Source organism: Eumetopias jubatus, unplaced genomic scaffold (genome assembly GCF_037043125.1).
Source record: "Eumetopias jubatus isolate StellerSeaLion01/CBP00866 unplaced genomic scaffold, mEumJub1_p1.0 scaffold_4, whole genome shotgun sequence".
NCBI lineage: Eukaryota > Metazoa > Chordata > Mammalia > Carnivora > Otariidae > Eumetopias > Eumetopias jubatus.
This window is the reverse complement of record NW_028274810.1, coordinates 87674187-87699952: the sequence shown is the minus strand read 5'-3', so window position 1 is coordinate 87699952 and position 25766 is coordinate 87674187. Positions and strand designations below refer to the sequence as shown.

At 49.5% G+C, this 25766-nt stretch overlaps 2 protein-coding genes across 2 annotated transcripts; one reads left to right on the top strand and one right to left on the bottom strand.

Moving 5' to 3' along the window:
• The first annotated feature begins 19843 nt into the window (after positions 1–19843).
• FAM110D (family with sequence similarity 110 member D) lies at positions 19844–20713 on the top strand. Its single transcript, XM_028113588.2, has one exon. The coding sequence runs from the start codon at positions 19883–19885 to the stop codon at positions 20711–20713; it is 831 nt and encodes a 276-aa protein (XP_027969389.2). The 5' UTR covers positions 19844–19882.
• Positions 20714–22225: 1512 nt separating this feature from the next.
• CUNH1orf232 (chromosome unknown C1orf232 homolog) lies at positions 22226–25247 on the bottom strand. The gene is made up of 4 exons (XM_028113674.2): positions 25164–25247; positions 24126–24209; positions 23941–24038; positions 22226–22526 (listed from the first exon to the last, which is right to left on the bottom strand). The coding sequence occupies exons 1-4, from the start codon at positions 25245–25247 to the stop codon at positions 22226–22228; spliced, it is 567 nt and encodes a 188-aa protein (XP_027969475.2).
• Positions 25248–25766: the final 519 nt, after the last annotated feature.

The following is a 25766-nucleotide window of genomic DNA, read 5'->3' as shown; positions in this document are numbered from 1 at the left end:
TTTGCTATCATAATTTTTTCCTTATTTAAAATGTGTTTGGGAACTTGAGAAGGTGAAAAAGCACAAAAAATTAAGAGTATGTAAAATTCTGAATTATGCGTTACTTGGTCTGGAAGTTTAAAATTTGGACTGAAAGGTTTTATTGAGATAAAACCTTTTATTTTTTTTTAATAAAACCTTTTAAAATAAAAAAATCATATACTTTGAACATCACTTTCAAGCTAATAAATACAAGACATTTTTTGGAAATGAGAGGTGGAAATACACTGGAACCTCATGATAATTGACCCTCTGGATCACCAAATTACTGTAACACAGATCTGGCCAAGGGGATTGAGTTACTGGAAGTGAAAAGTATTACAATGTTGCATCAGTAACATTGCACTTCGATAGAGATTCATGATGATTCAGGTGATAGTATGCCAGTGCGTTTGCTCTTCAAATATCTGTGTGCTTGGAGCCATGGTTTCCTAAGTACATAGTTTTTTGGTCTTGCCTCATTGGAAATAGTTAACAATTATCATTTATTTTGAAAGATTTCACCTGTGAGGTGAATTCTTTCTTTCTTTGGCAGCAAAGGTATGAGGTGATCGGGAAGTTTCTCCTGGAATTTTCTCAAGTCCTTGTATTCTAAAATAGTCTATGATACCAAGCAAAATGATAGTAAATTCTTTGTCTTTGTTTTTTCAGTCAGGGGGTATTTATTCAGTACCTACTGTGAGCTCAGCACTAAAGGTCAGTTGGTAAAATGACAGTTTTAAAAATGGCATATAGCCACAGGCCTTTTCCAGCCAGGAGTAAGAAATAAAAGAAGGTTGATGATACTTGAAAATTCCTGGATATTTGCTAAAGGAAAAATGAAAGCAAAAATTTGTGCACAGTGCCTTGCCCATAATAGGTACTCAATAAACAATTATTCCTCAGAGTCTCTTGCCATGGTTTATAGTGTTTTATGAAATTTGTCTTAATTGAAAAAAAGACCAAATATTTCAAATAAGCTTATAGGCAGCTGTGGCCAGTTAAAATATGGGGTTGTACAGTTAGTTCCTAGAATGTTATTTTGCACTAGTTGTCACTTAGACGGAGTTCCTGTAGATTTTTGGTGCTAAGGGATACTTTGTCATTATGATGAAGTAAGTGTTAAGTGTCAGATAAATAGCACACTGAATAGTTCTTTCTGCTGGTCTGTTTTTTCCTCTTTGTTGTTGTTGTTGTTTTTAATTGTAAAATGTTTATCAATCAAACTATTGTAGCAGCTACAAAATAATTCACCAGCATGACAAAATGGTCAAAAAATAAGTCATCAGCACTTCAAAAATGAAAGCAACTTTTGAGATTTTCTTTTAAAATTGTCAAATATATTTTATGAAGAATTTATAAAAGGGGAAATGATTGTAATTTATTGTTCATGACTTTTTTTTTTAAATAAAGTGAGTTTCAACAAAAAAAACCCAACACCCTGAAAATTTTATATTGTTGATTTGGTGGCTCTGTCTAGTTCTGTAGTGTTTTACTTCATGAACATAAAATAGAGGGTATAAAATTTGAAACAATGTCATTCTCAGCCTCACCTATTAAGTGAAACTTTCTGTAATAGAAGCTATTGCTGAGGAAAAGATTATTGAATTATAGGAATTTCTGTAATGGTCAGCACTCTGGACTCTGAATTATAGGAATTTCTTTCAGCATTCAAGTTCTCAAAGTTTAATGCTTACTATCTTGCTTTATTTGTCAGAAGAACTTGTATTGCCTGAAATAAATGATTTTTTCCATTAATCCTTCTATCTCATTAAGATGAGGATGCATCCCAGACTCAGAATGAAATAGTAAATATACCAGGAGGAGGTAATTTTTCAACCTATAACTTGAAAGCATGGTTTCCTTTCTATAAAGTCATCTGGCCCGCCTTTTTTCTTTTACAGGTTTTTTTTTTAAGATTTTATTTATTTATTAGAGAGAGAATGAGAGAGAGCATGAGAGGGAGGAGGGTCAGAGGGAGAAGCAGACTCCCCACTGAGCAGGGAGTCCGATGTGGGACTCGATCCCGGGACTCCAGGATCATGACCCGAGCTGAAGGCAGTCGCTTAACCAACTGAGCGACCCAGGCACCCTCTTTTACAGGTTTTATATGGATGCCTTCTCCAGAATAAAGTACTGAAGATGACAGCGCACTTAGTGGTCCCAAGGACCAGCAGAGGGACAAATGGGAGACAGAAAACATTAATGCTACATGTGATCTAGCAACAAATAGGAAAGTAGGCATCAAGAATTGGGGCTGCTTCTGACTGCCACCTTGTCCTGGCATAGCCTTTGTAGACAGGCAAATTTTGCATTCTATTTAGAGATTAGGTTTTTTTAAATTGCATCTTAAACTATAAATATTTGCATTTACTAGCTTTTTGTAATCCTTTGCAGTTTACAAAGAGCCTTCACATGGTTTTTACAAATCTTTTCCGTGGGTTTTACTTAAAATAGGGACTGGTTTCTTGATGAGGAAATGAAGAGTAATAATACCAGTTAGTGAGGTAATGGTGTTAAGGGTTTTAGTACCTAATCTCAGACTCCAGCTGGAGTTTTCTCTTAACAACAAAGCTTCATCTTTCTCACTGAAGGAATGACCCCTGGTTGTTTTGGTCTTTTCTTTAAATTCAAATGTTGCTCTCTTAGTCAACCAATCATAGGTATCCTCTAAAATGCAGTGTAATGACAGACAGTTGGTTTGTGGTTAGATGATAACTCCTACTTGAGAAAACCTCCCTGCCACACCTCTTGAGGGCACGGAGCTGTCTTGCGTCTTTTAAAGGCAGTACTTTCTCTTTTGCAATTATTTCTCGTTGGTTAGAAGGGATTTTTTTTTGTTTGTTTTGTTTTAAGATTTTATTTATTTGACAGAGATACAGCAAGAGAGGGAACACAAGCAGAGGGGAGTGGGAGAGGGAGAAGCAGGCTTCCTGCTGAGCAGGGAGCCCAAAGTGGGGCTCGATCCCGGATCCTAGGATCATACCTGAGCCGAAGACAAATGACTGACCCACTGAGGCACCCCTAGAAGGGAATCGTTAAAAAAAAAAAAAAAAAAAGATGTCTTTGATTTCACTCTTTCACTTCCTGCTCAGCCCTGGTATTTGGTATTTCAGGCTTAGCTTGTTCTGAGCAGAAGTTAGGCAACTTGGTATTACTGAAGGCATCATGGCCTAGTGGCTAAAGGATAGGTTTGCTGTTGCAGATCTCCTATTAAACACTAGCTTTTGCAAATACCTACATAATTAATATGTGGCATTGGGCAAGTCACTTCATTCTGAGCCTTCGTTTCCTCATCTGTAAAACGGAGATGGTACACGGGATGATGATATGTGCATTTCAGAATTTCTGTTAGGGTCAGAGATAATACACGTAAAGTGCCTGGCATAATACCTGGCACATTAAGTTCTCAAATGGTAGTCATTGTTGTTAATTGTGTTCCGATTTTGACAATATGTTGAATGAATGAATGAATGGATTCTCAATGAGCCAGGCTTCAGCTATAGCTTTCATTCTTCTCTCCTTTGGGAGAATCTGATGAAAGCATTATATCCTCTCCTCAGGAAAATGTTTGCCTGTGATTTCAGGGGAAACTTTGGGGATGATGGGTATGTTCATGGGTTTCATACATATATCAGAATTCACCAAACTGTACTTAAATTTATGCACTTTACATCAATTATACTTCAATAAAGTCATTTAATTTTTTAAAAAACTGATCCCTAGGATTCATCTCATATTAATAAAGTGAGAATTTCAGTAGGTAGTGCACTCACATTAATATTTTTTAAGTATAGTGATTCTAATGTGAAAATGGTAAAATATTACAATTGAAACAGTATTGGTCAGATTGTGGGATAGGGAGAAAACGTCATAGTATAGTTGATATTTTTTAGATTCACTTACCTTCTAGCAACCAACAGCAGAGACCCGTTTCAGCACCCCACCCCAAACTCAAGTACCTATCTTCACTTTCAGACTCTGTCTGCCTCATAGTAGAATGCAACAGTATTTCTGAGAAACAGAAGACGTCATGCATTAAATCACTATCAGGTACGTTATTCTAGGGCGGGTCTTCTTAAGCAGGAATCCAGTGAAGGAATACAGCCTAGTCAGTGGACCCACTAGAATTATAAGCAAAATTTTATGTGAATATCCATTTTCCATGGGGACAGTTCATAATTTTTAGCAAATTCTTAAAGAAGTCCAAAAGACTAAGAACCACTATGCTAGTCACATAAGGAACCATTGCATGAGACCTCTGGATGCAGGGTACATGGAGTGGATGGACACTGTAAAAAGAATGGACACAAAAGAGATCGGAAAGCTAAGTCACAGATCGGCCAACTGGAGTTGACTGACTGACAACGACAACCATTCTTTTGTAGGTCGGCTTGTCAGAACACTACTGTGTCTGCAGGGGCTCTTGTCCTTCTCCAGCTGGCTCACAAACTAATGGGCCTGCTCCACAGGCTTGTCTTGGGACCTGCCTTTTCCAGTTTAGCAGGCAGGACTTCCTGAGGCTGATGAGATCTGGTGGGCCCGCAACCCCTCTGCTCTAATCATATCAATACCAGTGGTTCTTCTAGTCTTTCCCAAAGGAATGTCAGTGCCTGTGGGCTACAATGGGCTGTAGAGAAGAAAATGTTCTTTGAGGATAAATTACATGTTCTTTGAGGATAAATTTCAGCCTAGGGCCCGTCCTTAGAGAAGAAACTTCCTGATTTCAGGATTTCTTTTAGGGACATAGGACCAAAAGAGTCCAATAGGGTGGTGTCTCCTGCCTTAATAATAATTAATTACTGTCAGCACTAACTAGGAATAATTTCTAAGAGCCCTTCCAGTTCTAAGATTCAATGAGTCAATTCAACATGGAAAATTACTAATGAAAGGATTATGAGATTTACCAAGGAAGGTCACACATCCCTGCCCTCGGTTGAGAAAACAAAACACACAGTGTATCACTATAAATTTCCTCAAAGACACCAAGAGATAAGAAGCATCACGTTCTTTCATCCTCCTAGAACAGCCAAGATTAGATGGAACTTCTTCAGAATCATCCACCAGACTTGGAGAAAGTCCTCTGGTCCTCACTCTGGCCACTCTCTGAGATGCTTACTGCCCAAATCCCTAGGCCAACCCTACTCAAACACCAGGGCCTTAGTCCCGTTCCATCCTGTCAGAAATCTCGCTGCCATGGTCACTATTGGAGCTCAATTCTCACAGAAATCAGCCATACGTCCATCCCTTCAGTCTCAGGAGATCCCACCTTTGCCGAGGTGGGTAGGGTTGCTTGTTCCCTGTCTTTCAACTCTTTGAGCCATTTCATTGCCCTTGAGACTTGAAAAGCAAAGCATTTGTCTCTCCACTGGGGCAAGTGAAGCCCTAGGCCTCCAGTACAGAAAGCGCTATTGCCCTCTTAAGATGGCAATAGGAAAATTGCCTTTCAAGAAATTAGCACCACTGTGTGCCCTGGACTTTTTTAGATACTTTTTAAACTATTTATGTATGTTAACTAGCCGGAGTTTAAATAAAAACTTGAGACTACAAAAAAAGATAAAGTGACAATGTTTGTTTTCAAAAAACTAATAACAAAACTATTTTATTTACAAGAATCCTCTCCTCCTTTACCAATGAGCTGTAGGAAACTAATAATGACCCCCTCTGTAGGGGAGAATAATAGTACCGCCTCAAATATATCTGCAGTCACACACTACTTTAAGTGCTTTACATGCATTGACTCATAGAATCCCCACAGCCCTACAAAGTACCTACGGCTCTTCACCATTTTACAGGTAAAGAAACAGGCACAGAGCGGGTAGATAATCCACCCTTGGTCTACAGTTTGCTCAGGATCTGAACCCAGGCTGTGAGAGCCTGTGATCTTAGTCACTGCTTCTCACTGCACAGAGCCAAGCCACGAACTGAAGAGAGATCATGCAGATGCCCAAAAGGACTATTTCAGGGAATGCATGTCAGGAAAAAGAGAGTAGATGAAGACAGTGGGATCAGAATGCGAAGGGTCTTTGAAGACAGGCAGAGGAATATGAACCTGTGATCAAAGCTAAAAAACGAATGTGTCGTTTTGTTCCTGCATCTGCTCTCAGCATTATAACGCACACAGGTTCTTCATGTAGGATCCATGGATGGATTTCGTAGGATCTCAGCCCCCCTGCAATTTTACTGTATTTGTATCAGTGTGCCTGTTTTTGGGAAGAGGATCTAGAGCTTTCATCGGATTCTTAAGGGGGTCCAAAAACCTTTGGAGTGTGAATACCAATGGCTAAGTGTCTGTTTAGCCATATAGTTAGTGCAACCTTGGGCAAAACTCAGAGCCTGTGTTTCCTCTCCTGTAAAATAGAGATAATAATGTCTACCTCTCCATAGTAAATATGGGACTGTTGAGTCACTATATTGTACAACTGAAACTAATATAGCACCGTACGTATATTAACTACACTGGAAGTAAAATAAATTAAGATAAAATAACAAAATCTACCTCTCTGGGTTAGTTGTGAGAGTTAAATGATATCATTATAAATAATAATATACACAATCATACCATATAAAACCCATTACATTAAAATGTATAAAAAGACTATAAAAATTAAAATTAAATAATAAAAAATAAAATAAAAATAATTAAAAATTAAAAGACTATAAAATGTCATAAAACAAATAGGACTTGTGATCATGAAATCCATGTTTTAAACTTTTTTCCAACAATATGGTGAATTAGAGACCTAAGTGACCCTCCTGATGAAAAAAATTAAAACGTTGTATGGAGTTTTTTTTTTTTTTTAATTCTTTTTTACTATGCTGCTGAGCTGCCATCAAAGTTAGGAGTATGCCAAGCCCCAAAATGAAGTGGAGAGGAAAATAAATACCCAAATTGTTTTTAACCCTCAGGGTGCCTGCCAATGCCTGGACACCATAACATCCTCCCTCCTTGTCTGCATAGGACACAGGAGACAGAGAAAGCCCAGGGCCTCTCCAAGATGGGAACACTAATAGGAGACCCCAAAGGGTATAATCACAGCACAGGGGCCAATATGTAGCAAACACTGGCACCCGGAGGAAGGACAGTTAAAACCTCCTTATATCACCTTTGGCCCTAGGAAAAGGGAAAATTAAATTTTCTTTAAGAATTCATAATTTGGGGCGCCTGGGTGGCTCAGTTGGTTAAGCGACTGCCTTCGGCTCAGGTCATGATCCTGGAGTCCCGGGATCGAGTCCCACATCGGGCTTCCTGCTCAGCAGGGAGTCTCCTTCTCCCTCTGACCCTCTTCCCTCTCGTGCTTTCTATCTCTCATTCTCTCTCTCTCAAATAAATAAATAAAATCTTTAAAAAAAAAAAAGAATTCATAATTTGCGGGGCACCTGGGTGGCTCAGTCAGTTAAGCGTCTGCCTTCAGCTCAGGTCGTGATCCCAGGGTCCTGGGATTGAGCCCCACATTGGGCTCCCTACTCAGTGGGGAGCCTGCTTCTCCCTCTGCTGCTCCCCCTGCTTGTGCTCTCTCTCTGTCAAATAAATGAATAAAATCTTAAAAAAAAAAAAAGATTTCATAATTTGCAAGCCAGGTCCCTCATGAAATCTGAAGTCAAATCACATCACTTATGTAATCCTAAAATCCTTAAGCAAAGAATTTAATTTAAAGTGGTGTGGGTTGGTAGTACCAGCACAGACCGAAAGAAAATGCAAATTGTCTTTGGAGGAACTTGATGTCAACACAGGCCTCAAATAATTCCTATAAATTTCTAGGCAATATGAGCAGCTCACGGTACAAAAGAACCAAACACACAAGGTAACAAGGCACCATGAGGAAGAACACGTAGAATTGAGAGACGATGGAAACAGACCTTCAGAGATATTGGAATCACCAGACACACAATATAAAATAACCTTAATATGTTCAAAAAATAAAAGAGAAGCTTGATACTATGTGGGAACCAGTAAACTTGAAAAAGAACCAAATACAATTTCTGAAAATGAAAAAATATGCTAACTGAAATTGAAAACTTCGCAGACTAGTCATTAGGTTAGAATGGCCAACGTAACAGTTGAAAGACATAGAGCCTATAACTTCTAAAAGAACAGAGGCGAGGGTTGGGGATGGATCCCAAAAATGTCTTTAAAAAAATAGAGAGGGGTAGTGCCTGGGTGGCTCAGTCGGTTGAGGGCCCAACTCTTGGTTTCAGGTCAGGTCATGATCTTGGGGGTCGTGCAATCGAGCACTGTCAGGCTTGGTGGCGGGCAGATGGGGCGGTGGGGAGGGGAGGCGGGAATCTGCTTGAGGTTCTCCCCCTCTCTCTCTCCCTCTCCTCCTCCCCCTGCTCACTCGTGCTCTCTCTATCAAATAAACAAATCCTAAAAAAAAATTTTTAGGAAAAAATAGGGAAAAAGTATAAAACTACAATGTACATTGCAAGACGAGAAAAGTAAGTAAAAATAAATTAATCTCAATGAGTTCAGAGATAAAGGATGTCAGACCAAATAAAAGAACAAAATCCAATGATGTTCTCTTTACAAAAGGCAGGTCTAAACATCAGAACACAGACTGACAAAGTTGGGGGAGAGAAATACTAGGCTAAATAAATAAATAAAAGCGATATTAAGGCAAAAAGCATCAGTAGAGATAAGGAGGGTCATTATATAATGATAAAGTTCATTTCACCAGAGTGGGGGAAAGAGAACATTTCTAAACTGGTATGAACCGAATAACATAGCCTCAAAATGCTACAGAGAGAACTGGAGAAAGCCACCATCCCATCATGGGCTATATTAACACACCAATCTTAGTTAATTGATAGATCAAGTAAACAAACAAAAATTCAGTAAGAACATGGGAGATTTGAACCGTATAATTAATAAGCTCTATACATTCCAGTCATCTGCTTGTCTACCCCTGCTGTCAATACTTCATGGACACAATCACTGCAGAATTAAACTACAAGCCAGCTTGTACAGCATCCATGGCATATAGCAAGTACCTAAGAGACGTCAATGATAACCGCACCAGAAACTCACTATGTGACTTCACTAAGTGTAGCCACTTCACCTCTGGGAGCTTCAGTTACCTCTTCTAAAAAGTGGCTATATAATAAATTATTTTTCCAAGTTGCTTTGTAAACCAAATGAGAATAATGTATGTGACGATATTTCATAAACTGCAGGAAAAAATATAAATGAAGGAATTACTGCTCTTACCGGTTAACTGGTATTACAAAGCACCAAGCATCAAGGTAAATAACTATTGGAGTGGGCAGCAGGGAGAATAGCAGTGCCAAGGATGTCCAGGGAGTGCAGAGTAATGCCAGGCAGCAGCGTGGACCCTGGGGCTATCGGAGCTTGGAAAACAGCGTCCGTACGTAGGTGAAGACGGATCAGGAAGACTTCTTGAAGGGCGAAGCCTGCCCTCTGGTGGACGCGCCTGGGATACTTTGCTCAAACGCTAGGTACCCTGTGCTTCCTGCAGACATTGGAGGGTAGAGTGGGATACTTTGGAAACAAAACTCTCACTAGTGGGCTGTGTCTCACAATGCCAAGCTCGCCTAATCTCAGAGGCTTGTTGGGTCAGTCTCTAAGAAGTGACGGAGGGGGCTTGGCCTAGGCTCCTGACCACCAATCTCTTTCAGATCACTAGGGCTGGCAGGGACGGCCCCCTTACTTGTAGCTGGAACGTCAGGAGAGAGCTAAAGGAAAGGCATTCCAGGCAGAGGGTCAAAGCCCTAAGGTAGACATGGTCATGTGTTCAAGGAACAGGCCAGGAGGCCAAAGTATCTGGGGCAGGGTAGGTGAGAGGGAGAAGAGCCAGAGATAAGATCCGGGTCACGAAAAGCCTTGCTAGCCTTTGAGCACTTTGGCTTTAGAGGAGGAGGCTTTTTCAGGAATTTGAGCAGAGAAGTGACAACATGATTAACTTCCACTTTTAAAAGATTGATCTAGCTGCTGGGTGGGCTGAGCTCAGGAGGGAGCCCTGGAGGCTATTACAGCAATCCAGGCAAGAGAGGAGGCATTTGGCACAAGGTGGTAGGAGTGGGGTGGGACAGAGGTGACTTAAATCAGGATGTGTTCTGAAGATAGGCCAATGGATGTGGCTGATGAATTAGATGTGGAATGTGAAAGAAAGACATGTGTCCAAGATGACTCTGAGGTTTTGGTCTGAGCCATTGGAAGGATGCTGAGGTGGATCTGGGGGGATAAGAGATCAGTAGTTTCGTTTCAGACATGTTGAATCGACGGTTCCCAGATATCAGCGTCAATTCCAAGTCAATGTCTAGTCACGCCTAACAGGTCTGAGTTTTCCCATTCCCCTTCCTTGGAGGAAGACATACATTGAAGACATACAACCCACTTGTGGCAGTGCCACAGGGTCCTGCCTTAAGGATCTGGCCTCCTATTCAGTGGGGACGTCAGCTCTGTGAATTGGCTTGGATGTGGAAATCAGATGCAAGGCCGAGAGGTTCCATTGGGACAACAATTCACTTTAGGCTGGCCACAAGACATGGAGGTTTTTCTGTTATATAACTCAAGGATATCTAATAAGCTGCTCATCTATTTCATTCCTAGGACACTCTGATCAAAGATCCCTGCAAGTGAAAACATGCCACTGAGCACCTCAGCCTGCAGGGAAAGTGTCCACCTCGACTCTGGCAGTTCAGTCAAGTTCAGCTTGGCCTCTACTCCTTCAGGACCCAATCACCCCTAATGAAATCAGGGAGCCCATCTCAGCAGTGCCTCTCCCAGTATACCCAAATCGCAGAGGACAGCCACCATAAAAATGTTCAAGGATACTGGTGTTATTCTCACTTAACACTTATCTCAACACCTGGGTGAAGAACTACCCTCTGAGCCCTCTTGGGGGATGTACTCAGTGAGATTAGGAAATATATGCAACCTCATGTGATATATCTCCAACATTCCTATCTTCTTAGATGGGATACACATTAACCAGAGAAATGCTGACATCTCAACCTCAGTGAATATGGGCCATGTTGAAACCAGTTTTGGGCAACTAAACAAGCATATTAGAGCTACTTTCAGCTGCAAGAGGTAACACATTAAATCCAGAATCTCTAGTAAGGGCATTTATATCAATAAAATAAGTCTGACCCACTGTTATGTTCTTTCCTTCTTGACTCCCCACTAGACCTACTAAATTAGTTTCTCCAAAGGGCAGAGGTCTGGTATCTGTCTTGTTAGCAAGCTCCACAGGTAAATTTTATGTAGCCAATTGGAATCCACCAAGGAATAGCATTGGGGAACCACTGGTCAAATCCACTTTTTTCCTTTGAACAGATCAGAATCTGAGGTGCAAGAGAGAGCGACTTGCTCCAGACCAAGAGTGAGTTTGTTGTCAAAGTCAGGACCAGAACTTTGGGGTCCTGACTCCTTATGAGAACGGCGGCTGCTCTTTCGAGTCAGCTTTGCAACAAACCTGAAGGCCTTTGTTCAGCATTCCTAAGAAATTAGTGCGGAGATGGGCTTCGATGGTAAGCAAAGGCAGGCTGCTCATGGCCAATGCTACAGGCATGTGATGAAGGTGACCCTAGTTTTGGAGAGAATGATGTATTTCCTTCCAGTTTATTTTGATTATAACTGACTGAAAAACCAACCCGGCAGGGTTAAGCCAAAAGAAAAGGTATTGGTTTCCCCACTACAGGTTTGCTTCAGATATGACCAGACACAGAAACCCTCCTCCTCAAGGTCGGGTTTTCACTGGCTCTGACTCAGTACTGCTCCCTCTTGCTGACTCAGTCTTTGGGCAGGCTGGACCCTCTGAGCTCGCTCTGCCCAGGTTCTTGACACGGCAGGGAAGAGAGAGATTTGCCGCCGCAGTCTCAGCAAAAGTCCCCTTGGCTGTAATTGAGTTACATGTCCATCTTTAAATGAAGTAGTGGGGCCAGAGAAACGCAATAGGCTTTTTGACCCAAGCCTAGGTCAAGCACCCCACTCCGAGTCAAGTTATGCCACTCTGAGAGCACAGGTGGCCAAGGTCAGGGTAGGATGAGAGCAATTGCTGAATGGCAAAAACCACAGATGTTCACAGTGCTAGGAACCATAGAGAAGCTGACAATGACTACGAAGGGGGGGGGGGGGCAATTATAATCCAGGCGTAACACTAAGGTGTTAGTTACAATGCTATGCTGGTATTAGGGGTGATGGTTATAATACTCACCTTTTTGGGTATCGGCCCAGCTCTCAACCTCCACCTTCTCTGGGAATTATCCTCCTCTTATACAGAAGGGTAGGTCCCCACCATCAGGTATGTGCAATGTGACAGAGCACCTTCCTGGCCATAGCTCAGTGCCACCCTTAGAACTAGCTAGAGGGATCCATGCCCTTCAAAGGGGCCCCAATATCAAAATCACCCCAAAAGTCATTTATTAAAGACCATCCAAGGATCTTGGTGCTACACAGCATAAGCTGTAATTCTCAACATCTGCTCTCATACCTAACACCATTCAGCCCTGGCGACACAGCACTTCTCCACACTTCTTGCTCTATGTCCTTAAAACAAAAGACCACTGCATCCAAATACCATGAAGCTTTGCACTGCTGCTGACATCACAGACAGCCACGGTTCAGGGTGTGGAGAAGACTGAGTGGTGAGGGACCCTAGGTGAAACAAAGGGATTCTCTTGTCAAATCCTTCCTCTCAGAGAGCAGGAACGCTGTGGCGAGAAGGTCCTATTTCCAGCAAGTGCTGAGCATCCATTTTCTTGCTCTACTTCAAGTGTTCCAATGTGTAGATGGTTTTTGCAATAGTAACATATGATGGCTGAGGAATATCTTGCAATATTAAACAATGTATTTTACTCTTAAATTTGTTTTTTTTAAGATTTTATTTATTTATTTATTTGAGAGAGCGAGAATGAGAGAGAGAGAGAGAGAGCACACGAGAGGGGGGAGGGTCAGAGGGAGAAGCAGACTCCCCGCCGAGCAGGGAGCCTGATGCGGGACTCGATCCCGGGACTCCAGGATCATGACCTGAGCCGAAGGCAGTCGCCTAACCAACTGAGCCACCCAGGCGCTCCTCTTAAATTTGTTTTTTGTCCTTTTAAGTAAGCTCTACACTTGGGGCTTGAACTCACAACCCCGAGATCAAGAGTCACATGCTCTGATGATGGAGCCCGTCAGCACCCCTGAAACTTTTCATTATAGCAACATACTTAGTAATTTTGTTCAAATCAAGGCAAGAAAAATAGATTTTATGGAATAAAGATGGAACAATTTGTGAATTATCCACATCTTTATTTTCTTACTCATCCAGTATTGCTGGCCTTTGGCCAAAATACCCATATATGTTCAATAATAATTAAGTGCAGTCATGTTTGATATTTTCATGACTTTCTCTGTGTAAAAAAAAAAATCAAAAACATATTTTTCAACATGGCATTATGAACGTGTAGTTGTCAGTATTTGCCTGAGGATAGATTTCTTGCCGCTGCATTCCACGAGAATCCCCATTTCTTGCCCACGTATTCCCTACTGCACTGGGTCGAGACCGGATGGGTTTTGTTCCTGGCGCTGGATGTGGAGGCACCTTGCTGAGGACAGCAGTGGGAGGTGGGGATGAAGGAGGTGGTGATGAAGATGTGGGCAAGGAGATGGAGGTGGTAAGCACAGCAGCTGGCGCTGCCCTCCTTCCCGCCTCGCTTGCTTGCGTGCAGAAGACTCTAGGCTCCACCTCAAGGGGGCAGGCAGTGGGTAGGGGGAGCAGTGGAGCGTAGGACCCGAAGTGGCAGGTACTGCTGGGGGAGGGGGGCGGTGCGGAGAGCTGGGAGCTCTTCTGCAGGCCCCGCTCTCCGGCTGCCAGCTGTGTGACCCCAGCTGAGTTACTTTGCCCGCCTGGGCCGCTCCTTCACCGCGTTCGCGTGGGGGCTGCGTGAGAAGAAGGTGCCTACTGAGCAGAGCGCCCAGCACATGGTGCACATTACATGGACTTGTCTTCCTCGTTCTACCAGGCTGTAGGCTCTGCGAGAGCAGAAATCTGATCTCTTATTCACTTCGTTCGCTGGCAACACGGAGGTGCTCCACAAACAAGTTTAACGACACCTTCCTCTCCACGCCCCCATGATCTTCCCCCCTTCCCGCCTGGGTGCGGGGCGCTGGCTCTGCCCAGAGGCCGCACCCCTCACCCGGAGAGCGAGAGCCAGGCTATTGTTGTGGCTGAGATTCTTTCCTAAACGGAAGGCCCCGAATTACAGAATAGCTGCTCTAATCTCTGTGGGGTGCACAGGGCCAGCGGAGGGGGCCCCTCCCGTGGTGCCGGGGCCCCACCGACGTCAGCCTGAGACCCTCCTGCTCACTGAGCCAGACGCCACCCGGAGCCCCGTCTCTCCTCTGAGCTGCCTTTTCTCAGGACCCCCACCACCTCATGCATCTCCTCACAGAAACCATCCCTTCTCTGCACCCCATCTTCCCTCTCAGCCCCCCTGAGCCTCTCCCTCCCTCTTCCTCTCCTTCTCTCTCCCTCTGCCTCACTCTTTTCCCGCTTCCCCACACCCCCCCACCTCCTGCCCTCACTGACACCCTGACACTCCTGCCTCTTTAGGCCTGTAGCTCTCACCATCCCTCCCCCAATACCCCACCCCCCACCTCCCATCCCAGCCAGGCCAGAAATCCCTACCCCCTGCCCAACCCCCCCAACCCCCACCCCCGCTTCTCTGGCAGAACAAACGTCCTCCCCAGTCCCCTGCTTCGTTGGCCTCCATCACAGAAGCACTGCCCTGGCTGGAGTTGTGATCAGTCTGTCAGCCTCTGCCCACCACCGCTGCCCCCCGCCAACCGCTAAGCAGGCTGAGCTCCCTAAGAGCAGAAACCGTGTCTGACCCAGCTGCTGACCTCACAGCACACCGCAGTGTTCAGAATGATTTGTTGACAGCAGCTGAGACTATGGGGTTAGAGAAAAGATTGAGGCCGGAGGTGTCAGGAAGGTGTCAGTGCTGGGCGAGAGCTAAAAGGCAGATTCATCTAACATTTATGAGCACTTTAAGGCACCAGAGGCTTCCTCAGGCACCACAGCCGCTACTTCCTCATGCCGCTCATTCCCATTTTACACCAAAGGAAACTCAGAGAGGTTAAGCTCATGCTCCAGGCCACACCGCCAGTGAGTGGTTACACCAGGGTTGGTTAGCATCTACGGCAGGGCCGAGGTGTGGGTGGCTGTGGTGAGGGGGCTGTAGCGGGCTGCTAGGGGAGGTAACATTGTGGATCTGGGGTGTGAGGCTGGATCTGAAGGCCTCACTGAGCCATGTCATTATTCCCAACACTGACCAGAGCTGCTCCCCCATCCCCTCCCCCCACCTTCTCCCCACTCTCTCCTCCGGAAGGAGCCAGTTCTGACTCAGACCCATTCCAATCGATCATCAAGGTGATCCGGGAATGAGCCTGGAAATAGGAAGGAAACCTCTCTCAGACTTGGCCTCCCACTGGCCCAAGGTCCTGGCTCTAGCACGAATCTCCTTAGGGATCTGTGACCAGAAAGGCAGATGATCCGGTTCTTGTCAAGTGTAACCGGGAGACCAGCAGGGCCAGCAGCTGTAGCTCTGCCTCATCATCTCCCCCCTCCCAAGGATTCTTTCACCCCTGAAGCCAGCCGGAAGCCAGTCCAGTTTGACCTCTCCTCCAGGAGCCTCTCTGCCAGTAAGATAGAGGGTCTGTGTCCATTGGCATCCTGGGACAGGGAACTGTCACCCCTCAGACTGTGAGCTCCTGAAAGCAAGGCTCCTTGACCACCCCCCACCTTGGACTCCTGAGGGCAGAGCTGCGCCTCCCCTCTCTGACTGGGTGCTCCGAGGTCTGGCGCTGTCTCCCCCCTCTGACTCAGGGATTGCTCCTGCAAGGAGGCGGGTCATTTGTAGTCAACCTCCTCAGACCCGGGGCTGCCCCAGGGCGGCACTTGCAGTCCACTCTGAATCCCCCCTTTCTGTAGCCTAGCATCTGTCTTGGTCCCTAGAAAAGAGCTGAGAAGCCCACCCCCCCATGTCCCACCCCCACTCTGCTTGCCCTTCCACCCAACCCAGATGCTCCTTTAAGACCAAAGGGATGGGGGTTGCATCAAGTCAGACACAACAGCCCCATCCTCCCCCTCCTTCACAGGCCAGGTTTCCTGCCATTGACAGCATCCCAGCTGGGCCCTGCCCGGCCTCACACTTAACCCCTTCATGGCCAGATCTCAGTGCTCGGGGCCTGCACCCCAACCTGCCTCTGTAAAATTAGGAGAATAAAAGTACCCCTTTCACCGGGTTGTTTTGAGGATTAAATGTGTTAATCACAGAACAGTGCCTAGCATATATTAATCCCCCAATAAAAGTTAGGTGTTAGTCTCATTGTGTGAGCTTGGATGGATCATTTCACATCTCTAAGCCTCAGTATTCTCAGCTGTTAAATGGGAAGTAAAACCCACTACTCCCAAAGATTGTCCCAGGGATGAATTGTGATCATGTAGATGAAAGTATTTTGCAAAGATACATAACATAACAATACAATATGGAACTATCATGGACTAATAAACAAACAAACAAAAAAAACAAAAAAACCTTCCCTTAACTAGGTGGTAAAAATCTCTTACCAGCAAATGGGCCTCCCTGTTTTTCAGACTCATTCTCTTACTTGACAGGCAGAGGGTGCAGCGGAAAGAGTGGTTTTGGAGTTGGGTTTTGGCAAGATCCCATTTCCTCATCCATTAAGTGGGGTAGTCACCCCTACAGGGCCCCCCTCTGGAGTTCTTTTTTTTTTTTTAAAGATTTTATTTATTTATTTGAGAGAGAGAATGAGAGAGAGAGAGAGCATGAGAGGGGGCAGGGTCAGAGGGAGAAGCAGACTCCCCGCCAGCAGGGAGCCCGATGCAGGACTCCATCCCGGGACACCAGGATCATGACCTGAGCCGAAGGCAGTCGCTTAACCAACTGAGCCACCCAGGTGCCCCCCTCTACGGTTCTTGGGAGAGACAAAGGAGATCCAAGAGCACAGGTGTGAATGTGCTTTGCATACATTAATAGTTCTACAAGGGAAGGGAAGGGGTTTGCGGAGAGTGGCCCAGCTAGGAGGGGGGCAGGGGCCCCTTGGCAAGGGTGTTGATTTTTGAGCTCTGGGTGCTGCAGTTTACTGGGGAGAGGGGAGGAGATTACCGGACACCAGCACTGTGGGGACAGAGCTCCCCCTCGAGACATGAGATGTCAGCTCGAGAAGTCCCCAGTGGGGCAAAGCAGAAAGGAGGCCAAAGACACCGGCTTGGCCCCAGAACCATCCCTTCATCACCCTCTTCCCAGCCAATCCCATTGGCCATCAGAGGACCTTGGGCAGAGGCACCTCCAGAGGGCTCCGAAGTGACTGTCATGCCAAGACTTGCTAGGGCAGGCTCACCCTGCACATCCGCGGCACCAATGCTCCCACCCTTGGGCTGCAGATTCCTGGCCTCACCCCTAGGGAGAGCAGGCCTGCCACCCCCCACACACCCCAGCCAGGACAGGCCTAAACCTGCTACAGAGGAAAACAAGCACAGTCAGCTAGAACCCTGCTCTGCCTTTCTCTTTTAACCAAGAGATTCTGCCAAGGCCTGGAAGAGGGGGCTGACCCCACATGAAGAGCATATCCCTACCCCAGGCCTCTGGAGGAAGCTAGGGAATCAGGAGACCTTGCTTGGGTCTTGGCTGTACCCCAAGCTCACTGTGCCTCCATGCAAATCACTTAACCTGTCAGGGCCTGTGTGACCATCTGTAAAATAAAGGATGCGGACCTGGGCCAGAGGTCCTCTCCAGTGCTGCGACTGTGACCAGGAAGGAGTTAACTGGAGGCCAGGCTCCGGGTCAGGAAGGCGAGGGTTAATGGGGGGGGGGGTGGAGGCTCTCTCTCCTTTTCCTGTGGAGAGTGAGGTTTGGCTGCCACCAAAGTTCCTTCCAGTCCTTGCTGTCCCTCCTGTCCTTGTCTGGTCCTGCCCAGGGACCCCTGCATCCAGCCTCGGTGAGTGCATCCCCAGCCCAGGGCCCGGGGGGGGGGGGGGGGGGAAGGCACTCAGGGACCCAAGGGCAGGGAGGCTGGCACCAAGCCAATGAACAAGTCCCCCCCTCCCCCCCAGTCCGTGTCCGGAGCTGAAGCCCTGGGCGAAGCTCAGACCACTAACCACAGGACTGGGAGAAGGTGGGCAAAGGGACAGAGGGCACAGGGATGTCTGCCGGCCTTCTAGGGTGGAACATCTGCGGTCGAGCATCAGAGCCAACCCAGGAGGCAGGGAAGAGACAGTGGATGGCAGACTATTTTGGTCCCTGTGTTTAGGGACTTTTTATAGCCTTGCTGCTCAGGGCTGGGAGGAGGAGAAAGGGATGGGAGGATACTCATAAGGTCAGACAAGCACAGTGCCCTCCTGGGACCTTGGAATCTGACCCATTGCCTGGTAGAGTTCTTGAGAGCCAGGAGGGAGGGCCCTGCCGGGCTCTCCTTGCTGCCTGGGCTCGCAGTCACCAACTACCTATGGACTGGCTCACTAGACACCGGATAAGGGTGTGTGTGTGCGTGTGTGTGCTGGGGTGGGGGGTTTGGCAGGGTCTCTGTTCCAAGGCCTCTTGGGGGTGCCTCCCCCCATCCCTGGCAAGTTCTGCTATTTTGTTGCCTCCTGACTGGAGGTCCTGTCAGCCCCCAGAACTTACGTGTCCCTTTCAGCTGAATGGAGGATTCAGGGAGGAGGGAGCGGGGGTGGTATGGGGTGTGCGGAGCCGTGTGGGTGGCCCATTCTGTTACTGCCAACAGCACTGTCGGCTCTTGATATACAACCCCTCCTGGTCCCCTTCCCCAGTGGCAGAGGGGAGGTGGCGGACCAGGGTCACAGGGTCTCAGGATGAGAAGAGGGCAGGGGCCCTGAGGGCAGATTTCTGTGAGGGCCGGTTATTGGGAAGAATCTGTGGAAGGAACTTTTTAGCGAGGCAAAAGGCCCATGTCTAATGGAAATTGCTTAGTATTACAGCAGCAAGAAGAGAAGCAAAACATGAGAGGGAAGTTCTGCTCAGCCCTGAGACAGGCCATCTGAACTAGTTCTGCACTGCAAGGCTAGAGCCTGGGGTTTCAATCCCAGCCCCTAACTCTCAGTAAGATCTGAGCAAGCCCCTTCCTCTCTACCAGTTTCCTTTTCTGTAAATGGAAATGCAGAGGTAGGCGAGGTGGTGTTTACAGGCGGGCATTGTGGAATTCCCTTGGCAGGAGTACCGAGGTGGTAGGTCGCTGGCTGACATGACCTGGTCACCACCTCTCTCTTTCCCCATGGCCCTGCTGGGACTGGGCAGGGCAGTTGGCTGCAATTACTGGAGGCTCCTACCCTGTGGTTATACTCCTGACCTCGGGTGCTTGGGGGCGGGAAGGGTGGGCCCTCCTGGAGCCAGCCTGTGACTGGGGAGCCTTCTTGTCTTGGACTCAAAGTTGCTGGGTTGGGAAGAAGTATTTTTTCCGGTTGAGGCCACTTTCGGGAACTGAGCCGGGACCAGCCCCATTTCCTTTTCCAAGTGTCCCACTTGCTGATGCTTGCTTGGCATGGCTCTGTGGCCAGACTGGGGTAACCTCCAAGGGGCATGTTTCTGGGTGACCAGGGCGCTCCTGCTCAATGTCTTTGAGGGATGGGGGGGGAAGGGGTGGTCTGAGCCTCTCTGCCCCTTAGGCATGGTAAGGCTGATTTGGATGGGGGAGGGGTGGCTGGCTGATCCTATTCTAGGGAATGCCTGAAGGAGAGGTGCAGGGACATCTCCTCTCTCCTTGACCATTCCTCTCTCCCTGTAGGCACCAGGGAGTCCCGGGCCAATTACTCTTGGCTCCTCAACTAGCTGCGTTACTTCCAGTGGCTTATGGGGTACAATCCTACCCAGCTCCGCTGAGATGATCCTGGCCTCTCCCTCCACCCCGTCCAGGGGACGGACCCCCAGCGCAGCGGAGAGGCTGGAGGCCGACAAAGCCAAGTATGTCAAGACACACCAAGTGATAGCACGACGCCAGGAGCCAGCTCTGCGTGGGGGTCCCGGACCGCTCACCCCGCACCCCTGCAATGAGCTGGGGGCCCCTGCATCGCCCAGGACGCCCAGGCCTGCCCGCCGGAGCAGCGGCCGGCGGCTGCCAAGGCCTGACTCCCTCATCTTCTACCGCCAGAAGCGGGACTGCAAGGCTTCTGTGAACAAAGAGAACGCCAAGGGCCAGGGGCTGGTGCGGCGCCTCTTCCTGGGGGCCCCCCGAGACGCCACCTCGAGCAGTCCGGGCCCAACCGAGCGACCAGCGGCTCCTGGAGTTTGGGCCGCGCCCCAAGATGCCCCGGAAGCAGCAGGAAAGCGGGCGCTGTGCCCCACCTGCTCACTACCCCTGTCGGAGAAGGAGCGCTTCTTCAACTACTGCGGCCTGGAGCGCGCGCTGGTGGAGGTGCTGGGCGCTGAGCGCTTCTCTCCGCAGAGCTGGGGCGCCGACGCCAGCTCCCAGCCCGGAACGTCGCCGCCGCTCGACTCTGGGGACACCAGCGACTGGACGTCCAGCAACGGGGACACGGATCGCCCGGACGGTGCTGGCGGCGGCGGCGGCGGCGGCGGCGGCGGCTCAGAGGCGGCGGGCTCGGCGCGGGACGGGCGCCCCCCGGTGTCGGTGGTGGAGCGCAACGCGCGCGTCATCCAGTGGTTGTACGGCTGCCAGCGCGCCCGCGGCCCGCCGCGCGAGTCCGAGGTGTGATTGCGGCCGCTCGGGAGCGGGCTCCGGGGAGGCCCGGCTCCGGGGCCCGGGGAGGGCTAAGGGGTGGGCGCAGGGCTGGGCCCGGGCACCGGCAGGGACGCCCTGCCTCTGACGCGCCGGGTGCCTTTAGGCGAGCCCTTCCCTCTGGATTCTTGGTTTCCCCCTGTGAACCTTGGGAGGATGGGACAAAAGAATTCCGAAGGCCCTTCCCAGAGCCGACGACGGAGGGGGAGGGGGCAGCTAACGTGGCCCCTGTGGAGGCCGGGTCTGGGGAGAGAAGCCTGGGGTGGGAGGTAAGAGAACCTGCTGAATAAAACCAAAACGTTATTTAAAGGAGTCGTGATGTTGGATTAGAGAGCAGATATGAGGGAGGGGGCGGGGCGGGCTTGCGGGGTTACGCGCGTGGGTTTTGGAATGCGGGCTCCAGGCTCACTGTGTGACCCTGGGCAAGCACTTAACCTCCCCGAACCACAGCTGCACCCCTCGGTGATCAAAGTATTTTTGAAATGGTCGCAAAACGCACGGCAAAGTGCCCGGCATATAGAAAGTGTTCAATAAACGACAGCCACTAAGACCACTAAGGAATTAGTACTAACTCTATTATGATCATCTCCTCCACCGACCCCGAGGTCGGTCCAAACTAGATCTGGGAGTCAGGAATAGGGTGTTTGGGGAGTTCTGGGGGAGGGGTCTGCTCCAGAAATCTGGGGTCCCCCGGCCGAAAAGCCCCCATTCCTGGAGATTTGCTGCCCCCTTTTGGTTACTAGCTATGAATGGGCTGAGATAGGAAGAATCCAGAATTGAGGACAGTAAAGGAAGGGACCCTTCAAACCAGGATTTTGTTAACCCGCAGCCTCACATCGGGCCACTGTCTTCCTTTCCCTCAAAGACACACAAGGTCACTTGTTTGCCTCACACATCCGCACCTCAAGTCTTTGCTTAGGGTCCTCTTCCCTTTGCCTGGGCTACCTTCTCCTTTCTTTCCACTCATCCTTCTAAGATTACATGTATTCATTCCCCCTCAGAAATTCCGGAATCCCCCAGTCGGCATCACCTCCGAGCTCCCAAGTACAGCCTTATTTTTGTGCCTCAACTTGTCACCTTCTGTGGGACCCGCTGGTCGTCTGAGTTCCCTCTCCAGGTCTCTAGCCTCCTGACCTTCCCCTAGTACAGGGACGGTGCATATAGCAGGGTCACAGGCAACGGTTGTCGAGTTAAGAGGCTGAACAGGGCGATGGGGCCTGCCCTCTGGGGTTTCTCAGGTTTCTGTAAAGCTGTACCCTAAATCGGACACAATCTACCCTGACAACAGGGCTGTCTGGTCATTTCCTCCCCCTACGCTTGGGGGGGAGGGGGGGAGGACGCTTTGAGCTGGACCCTGCCTTGAGGTTGCCCGCCCAAAAGCAGTCATCCGTGCCGTCCGGACAAAGGCACGCGGTCACACGGGGTGTCGGGTCAGGGTCTTTATGGGGTTGGGGAAGGAAGGAGCGGGTGCCCAGCTGGGCCGGCCTGCTAGTCGCCCTTGGCCGCAGCCTTCACCCTCATCTCGGCCAGTTTGTGGGTGAGGAAGCCCCACTGGAAGCCGACCACGGCGTCGGCCTCCCCTGGCTCGGGGCGCTCGGCAGCCTCCTCCGCGACCTCATCCTCGGCTTCGGGGTCTGGCTCCGCGTTGGGTTCGGCGCCGCGCAGTATGGACGCCGCTGTCGCCCGCTGCTGCTGCCACCTGCTGGCGAACGCGTCCCAGAATCCCGGCCCGCGCGGCTCTGTCTCCGTCGCCGTCACCGCCTGCGAGGTGGACCGCGCCGCCAGCGGGCTGCGGGAGAAGTACGGGTGTCACCGGCCGAGGCCCGAGGAGAGGACGAAGAGGGGAGACGGGGTGCAGGCGCTAGTAGTGGGGCGGGAGGAGCCAGAGGGAGGTCAGGTGACTTGGGGGGGCGGGAGACTGGAGGCCCGGGAGGGCTCAGAGGCACAGGGAAAGGGGGCTGGGGTGGGACAGGGTCATGGGATTAGGTGAGGGGTCTGGGAAGAAGGGGCTGAGGCCAGGACTCCTGGGGAGAGAGTCGGGGTCAGGGGTTTGGGAAAGACTCGGGGAGAGGAGTACCGCCAGAGGCGGGAAGCCTGACAGGAGGAGTCCGGAAAGCTGTGGGAGGAGCCCGGAGAGCTGTGGGAGGAGCCCGGATGGGGGCGGGGCCCAGCGACGCTTGGGGCGGGGTCAGACGCTGGGAGGAGGGGTCCGGGAAGCCAGGGTGGCAGCCCCAAGGAAAGAGGCAGGGTGGGGGCAGGGGTGAGGTTCTGAGATGGAGAGAAAGGGGGACTGGGAAAATGAGGAAACACTGGAGAGAAGGACGGGTAGACCCAAGGAAATGAGAAAGGCCTAGACGAGGGCTTAGTGGGGAGAAGGACTGGGAAAGTGGCAGGGAATGTGGGGAGAAGGGCAGTCAAAGAGGGGGGATGAGTCTTGAGGTAGGAGCCTCAGATCTGAGAAGGAGTCCTCGGAGCTCTGGGAGGGACAGGGGATGAGCGCCAGGAGGGTGACAGGAAGCCCTGGGGCTGGAGAGATGGGTGGGTCAGGGGGACCCCAGGGGAGAAAGGAATAGGGGAGTGTCAAAGAAAGGGGGTACGACTGGGCTGGAGGAAAGGGCAGAGAGGGAGTGTGTACTAGAATAGAGCTAGGAGAAAGGAGCTGCCCTGGGTCCCATCCCCTAAACCCCAGCATCAAAGTCTTTCTTAAGTCAGTGGTTCCTAACCAAACTAGTGTGCCTCAGGTCCTCAGGAGCAAGCTGCAAATACAGATCCCAGGCCTCAGCCCACACCTGCGGAATCAGAATCTTTGAAGGAGGGTCTGGCACAAACTCCCTAGGAGGATGAGGGTTTAGACCAGCATTGGGATCTGGACCACCCTCTGTTCTCAACACCTAAACATTCTCTATTCTGTTTCCTGATTGTAGGGAGAGGACCCCTCCCATGCGGATGGGGAGGAGAGAGAGAGAGAGTCTAAAGTACCTTCTAGCACCTCAATCCCAACAGCCCTAAAGTCCTCCTGAGATCTAACTTGAACTCCAGATAGGTTGCTTTGGCCTCTTTCCTGATGAGAGAAACGGAAACAGCCTGGGGCAGGTCCTCCCCCTCCCTCCTTGGTCAGAAAGATAGACAAATAGACCAGAAGGAAAGCCCACAGGAGAAGGGGGACCCCAGGCCCATCCCAGCCCCCACCAACACACACGTACTGGTCGGCACAGGGCTCCAGGGGCAGGAGCTTGTCCTCATCTTCTTTGTTAAACAAAGACGACATTGTCAGCCAACCTTTCACCCCGACCCCCTGAACCTGGGAGGAAGGGGCTGGGAGTCAGCAAGGGGTCACAGCGGCCTCTGCCAGGCTCCCCGAGGCTGGGGTGAAGAAGGGAGAACTCACCCGGCGGGCCAACTCTGACATGGGATGGAAAGCCTCTTCTGCAGGTTCTGCCGGCTCAGATTCCGCTAACGCTGGGTTCCCTCTCTGGGACACAAGACCCCCTCCCAGCATGAGAGAGGCCCCAGAGGAATGGGACCTCCCTCGCCCACTGCTAGCCTGGTATGCACACCCCGGCACCCCAAGACCTCACACCTCAACACCCATCTCGTCCGCTCACACCCTCCATAAATACAGACAGGTATACCTCTACACAAAGCCACCAGTCCCATATCTTACCTGTATAGTAGACCCCTGCAGAAACCCTTGAGCACACACCTGCTCACCCACAGACATATCCACACGCACCCAAAAGTGTGCGGACAAGGGCATGCGTGCCGATGGAGACACACACCTGTACGTGAGCATGCCTCCACACGACTATACCTCTTCACCTGTGCAAAGATGTCCGTGCTGGGAGGCACCTCTACAAGGACACGTACACAGTTATACCATTCACACCTGTGAACTTACACCAATGCAGACAGAGGCCCACCTACAGCACACTACACCTCTCCACCCATCCACAGACACGAAGGCAGAGCTGTACACACACACACTGTACAAACAAAACACCTGCCAATGCCCTCACAGAGGCCCTCAGGAAGAGACTTATGCCCCAAATACACACACCTGCCCTGTCTATCTCCAGTTCACACACACCCATACAACTTCACGGGGCATTCTACATGGATGCCAGTTGTCAAGCCCCATGTACCCCGGGTGGCTACTGCCCACTGGTCCTGGAAGGATCTCTTCCATGCGGTAACCCTTGAGATCTTTGGAGACAATGACCATTCTTCTGGTGGCCCCCAAATCTTCTTCTTCAGTTTTCTTAAATACCCTGGCTTTCTGCACCATGCCGTTTGTCATCCCTGAATGTGCCAATGGCTTCTGCACAAATATGCCCTCTTCCCAGAGCTGTCCCTTGCCCTTCCTTGTACCTTTCACTCCTGCTGCCCCTCTGCCATGACCCACCCAGCAAGCATGGATGCTACCCACCTCCTCTGCCAGGTCCTCCTCAGATTCCCCACTTAGGGTCTGTAACACTTTGGACTTGTAGGTTTTCCAGAAGGCCTGGTTCATGGCTGCAGGGGAAACAGACCCGGCATCCAAGCTCAGGAAGGCAGTGACTCAGTGGGCACCCAGTGGGTCTGGCTCCAGGAACTTGGTGAGGCTGAGAGCCTGTCCCAGGGATCAGGTGACTTCATTAAAGATGTACCAGCCTTCCCAGAAGGCACAGTGCCCAGCAGGTGAACCTGATCTAGAGTCTGGGGTGGGGACAAGACAGAGCTGGCTTCTGTGGCCTCAGCCCCTTGTCTTGACCCATATTGGCCAAGAATAATGAAGACATCTCTATGGAGGCCTCCTTCCTGGCCCTACAGGTACTTGAATTGGATCTCTTGGAATGGCTCCAGAAAAATCTGTTTTCATTCACAAAAGTCCATTTATAAAGTCCTTGGGCCCAAGACCCACACTGGTGCCCGTATGGCTGTAGCCATACCAGTTGTGCCCTCAGCAGGGCCCACTCTATATCCCCACTCAGCTGTGAACTGGATTGAGGAGGTCCCAAGGCCCCCAGATGGCACCCTGGGCTTACATTTC

What these genes read in the sequence shown, in the direction of transcription:
- CUNH1orf232 (XM_028113674.2), bottom strand. Translation starts at nt 25,247, where the DNA reads ATGAACCAGGCCTTCTGGAAAACCTACAAGTCCAAAGTGTTACAGACC. An exon ending in AGGAGGACCTGGCAGAGGAG is followed by an intron (nt 24,210 to 25,163) that starts GTGGGTAGCATC and finishes CTTGTGTCCCAG; the next exon opens with AGAGGGAACCCAGCGTTAGC. An exon ending in CTGGAGCCCTGTGCCGACCA is followed by an intron (nt 22,527 to 23,940) that starts GTACGTGTGTGT and finishes CTTCTCCCGCAG; the next exon opens with CCCGCTGGCGGCGCGGTCCA.
- FAM110D (XM_028113588.2), top strand. Translation starts at nt 19,883, where the DNA reads ATGATCCTGGCCTCTCCCTCCACCCCGTCCAGGGGACGGACCCCCAGC.